The sequence below is a fragment of the Cotesia glomerata genome, linkage group LG5 (assembly GCF_020080835.1).
Source record: "Cotesia glomerata isolate CgM1 linkage group LG5, MPM_Cglom_v2.3, whole genome shotgun sequence".
Taxonomy (NCBI): domain Eukaryota; kingdom Metazoa; phylum Arthropoda; class Insecta; order Hymenoptera; family Braconidae; genus Cotesia; species Cotesia glomerata.
Window position 1 is genome coordinate 9686966 of NC_058162.1, and position 3846 is coordinate 9690811.

The window sequence follows — 3846 nt, forward strand, 5'->3', positions numbered from 1 at the left end:
TAATATTAAGATGTCCCGCATGGTAAATTTCAATTTCCCGTATGATTAACATGGGAAAGCTTGTTCTTTTGAGTTTAGAATTTTATAACTCTTTAATCGTTAATCAAAAAAGCTAGACTAAATCATTTTCTTGTGTAAAATTGAACGCTCTACAAAAAAGCTATCTTAGAATTTTTCGATAAACCAACGCGTTTTGAAGTTATTCAACTTTAAAATATAATTTATAATATTTTTTCAATTTTTTGACGAAACTATCAAGTTTATCAAAAAATTTTGTCAAATTTTACAAATTTTTTCTATTTTATATTTCTTTTGATTTAACAGATCCTTTTATTTAACTGTCAAATTTCTCATACTATCGTATCTTAATTTTTCAATGAATTCAAATTATTTTTATTTTTTTTTTTCTTAACCTTGTGACATTAGAGTAGTTTTATTACAATTCGGAAATTTTTTCCTATATTCACTGATAACAAGTAATAAGTATTGCAATTGTTCTTCATTTTTTGTAAAACACTTATTGTAATGTTCGATCAACGCTACCCCACGTTCCGCTACATCGTTAACCACAGTCAATTTATCCAAAATCTTCACACATTCATTATAACTTTTATCAAGAGGCCAAAAATTCACATCTCTTTCCATAAAATCATACGGTAAATTAAACGCTGTAAAAATGAACATAGAATCTTTTGATACAAAATCACTCATATCTTTCTGCAAAAATCCTTCAATGTCTTCTTGTCTCATCTCCAATTTTTTGGCTTTCGCATAAAACCATCTCGATTCTTCAAATTAACAATAATTTGTTCTTTCACTTCATTTTGTACACATCCATCAAATAAAGATATAACGGCTAATTTTTCAGGTACATACCATAGGTGATTCTTCATTTTTTCAGTAGTTGCAGTTGATATTGCCAAATTTACTGCTTTGTATCGAATTAATTTCTGCATGAAAATTAAATCATGTTGTGCGGCCAAAGTCGCTGAAGTCGAAGTAAACCACGCTGTTATATAATTTGTGATGATAAACGCATATTTCTCGGAGGCTATTTATCTCATAAGTTGTGAGTTTGAATTCTTCCCGAAAAATGAATATTTTTAAACAATATATTGCTTTGGACATCCAACGAGCATGACTCATAGCTCCTGGACTTTTGAACGAAAAATTTTCTTTTGGAACAACTCCTAAGAAAACTGATGACAGCTCCAAAAATTCTCTGTAGTCACTCCTTGGATGATATTTCTGCAAAGAAGTTAAAATTCAAAATATTGATTCATAAACTATTATTTTCCATTCGTCGAAAAGATAAGAAATAATGAATGAATTTGAACCAAAATACAAATAATTTTTGAACCGATAAAGTTGATAAGCTTTATTTCTTCTCAACGATTTTTTAAGATATGCAACAAAACTTAATCACTTAACACAGATCTTACCTGCAAATATTCTCCAATGAATCCTAAAATTTCATCAGTGATGTCTGACAAAGCTTGATCAACAGCGGTATCTTCTATACCCGCTTTGAATTTTGATTTATCAATTTTGTTCCGAAAACCTTTGAATCGATTGAAGATTGGCACGTTCGGGCCTGTTTGTTTAGGCCAATGTACTTCAAAAACGTTTTTTAAAATAATTTCAAACATGTGGTGACGACATGGTAACCAAATAAGTTCCCGACCTAAAGCTTTCTCTAATTCAACACCTGCGCCGTGATAAATACCTAAAAAATAAAATTCAAGTGAGATATTGGAATAATGCAAATTGTATTTTACACTTGTTGTTGCTCACAAAAACTTAAGAAACAAAAAAATTTTCAGTTTTATGTTAATGATTTTAAAGTATTTTATGCGAAATTGTGTAAATCTTACAAATTTATTTCAACGTCATGAGAAAAATTTTGTAATGTTACCTGTGTTAGTAACTGCAGTATCAAAGCACACTGCTTTAACATATCGACTAACACCCCACTGATCTAGAGTCGAATGTACAGCTGTTGCTTGTTCTATTCCAGTCCCAGAATTTATTTTTGGAACTCCTAATAATTGTTCTTCACCAGATGATGATAAAACAATAGGCAGCCTATCAACGGTATCAGACCTAACTATATCACTTAAAAGTTTCCCGTCCCAATGAACAACGTAATTATCATCCAATTTCAATTGTTCCTTTAGTTCTCTAGCTATACCTTCTCTTAGAGATATATGTGCCCGTCGAATAGTACTGTAGCTTAAATTAACATCATTAAGATCATATCCAACAATCTTTAAAGTTGCAGCTATGATATAAGTAGCATTTCTACTGCTTACATTTCCGCGATCTAATGCAGCAACAAGTTCAGGTGTCATTATAGACATTTTTGAAGTCACTTTTGGCAGAGATAATTCATCTTCGAAATTTGAAACATGACTTATCGTTGATTGTGATGTTGTTAGTGTACCTTGGCTTGAAGTAGTGTTACTATCTTGGCTTGGAGTGATGGTACTATTGTCAACCAGTTCATCCGAATCTGTAAATTATTAAAACATCGTACTTTTAAAAATGTTCATAGCTCGATATATTCTTGAAAGCTCATGAAGTAAAAAAACAAAAATCGCAAAGCTTTTTTCCCGTGATTTTTTTTATACTGCTTTTTGACCGCAGCATCCAAAAACTTTTAACTAAACTTTACTGAAAATCACACTTTTTGCAAAAATTAATGAAGTAAAAATAATATAAAGATTTTGTGTACTTGCTTGTCTACTTAATGCGAAAAGTAAAAAATCTCCATATTTTACAATTCTTTTTCTATCATTTTAAAGTCAATAAATTAATCAATCAGCAACTAACATGAAATATTTGTGAAAAACTTGAATTAATACATACTTTCTTCATCTACCTCCATCAGTTCTTCTTATGTTAGAGGTTTTTATGGAAAATTATCAATAAATCCACGCCGACCTGATGATCTCTGGGCTAGCAAAAATTCATATCCCTCTTTACTTAAGGTTTTGGCTGCTTTTGTGTGAGCAATATCAAATAACTCCTTCAACTTATTCTTAAAAACAGTTTCATTTTTGATTTGCGTGAATGATTGTCTCCGTTTATAACTACGCTGCAAACTTTGCCACTTTTTGAACATTCTCAATAACTTATTGATGGCATTTAAAGTCTCACAAGTAGGAATTTGAGCCTTTTTCCATTGTTCTTGAACCTCGGTCACAGTAAATAAAGCACTTTGTTTATGTACTTTAACACTAAACTTTTGTACTTTATGATTATAGAAAAATAAAGCTAAAACGTCCTTAAAAGTTAGAAGTTTACGTCCAACAATACCAGTTATTGGAAAACCAATTAAATAAATTTCTTTATCCATTTTTTATAATCGATTTTGTCCATTTAAAAAAAGACTCAGTTACGAAATAATTCAAAGAAGAATAAATATCGTTCATCAAATAATTGGACAAATAACCCATGAAAAAGGAATTCTAGGATATGAATTAATTAATTGCAAAAAAATGAATTTAAAATACAAGCCAAAAATATTCACGAAAAACAATGACAAACTACAGCAATGATCAAAGTCCGAATTTGGAGGTTAGAACACCGCGTCACTCACAGTTATCAATTGAACAATGGGTTATTATTAGATTATTACCCAAATCAAAAAAGTTCGGTTAAGGCGTCGAGTCGCGGAATAATGAGCGTTGTAGTGCGAGGTGGTCAGATACTAAGAGAGGGGGCGTCCTTGAAGCTTTTTTGATGGTATGAATAGCAGTGTGGTTAATTAAGAACAAATAGTACAACCGATGTCTTCTCTGTTTCGCGCTTCGATGATTTTAATTGTGAAACTAGCTTCGATAA

General features: G+C 30.8%; 1 protein-coding gene across 1 annotated transcript; it reads right to left on the reverse strand.

Annotated features, from left to right (window-relative positions):
- Window positions 1-413: 413 nt before the first annotated feature.
- Window positions 414-3281, reverse strand: LOC123265119. The gene is made up of 4 exons (XM_044728764.1): window positions 2869-3281; window positions 1916-2512; window positions 1443-1726; window positions 414-1248 (listed from the first exon to the last, which is right to left on the reverse strand). The coding sequence occupies exons 1-4, from the start codon at window positions 2885-2887 to the stop codon at window positions 967-969; spliced, it is 1182 nt and encodes a 393-aa protein (XP_044584699.1). The 5' UTR covers window positions 2888-3281; the 3' UTR covers window positions 414-966.
- Window positions 3282-3846: the final 565 nt, after the last annotated feature.

What these genes read in the sequence shown, in the direction of transcription:
- LOC123265119 (XM_044728764.1), bottom strand. An exon ending in TACTGCAGTTACTAACACAG is followed by an intron (nt 1,727 to 1,915) that starts GTAACATTACAA and finishes TTTATTTTTTAG; the next exon opens with GTATTTATCACGGCGCAGGT. An exon ending in TCATTGGAGAATATTTGCAG is followed by an intron (nt 1,249 to 1,442) that starts GTAAGATCTGTG and finishes ACTTCTTTGCAG; the next exon opens with AAATATCATCCAAGGAGTGA.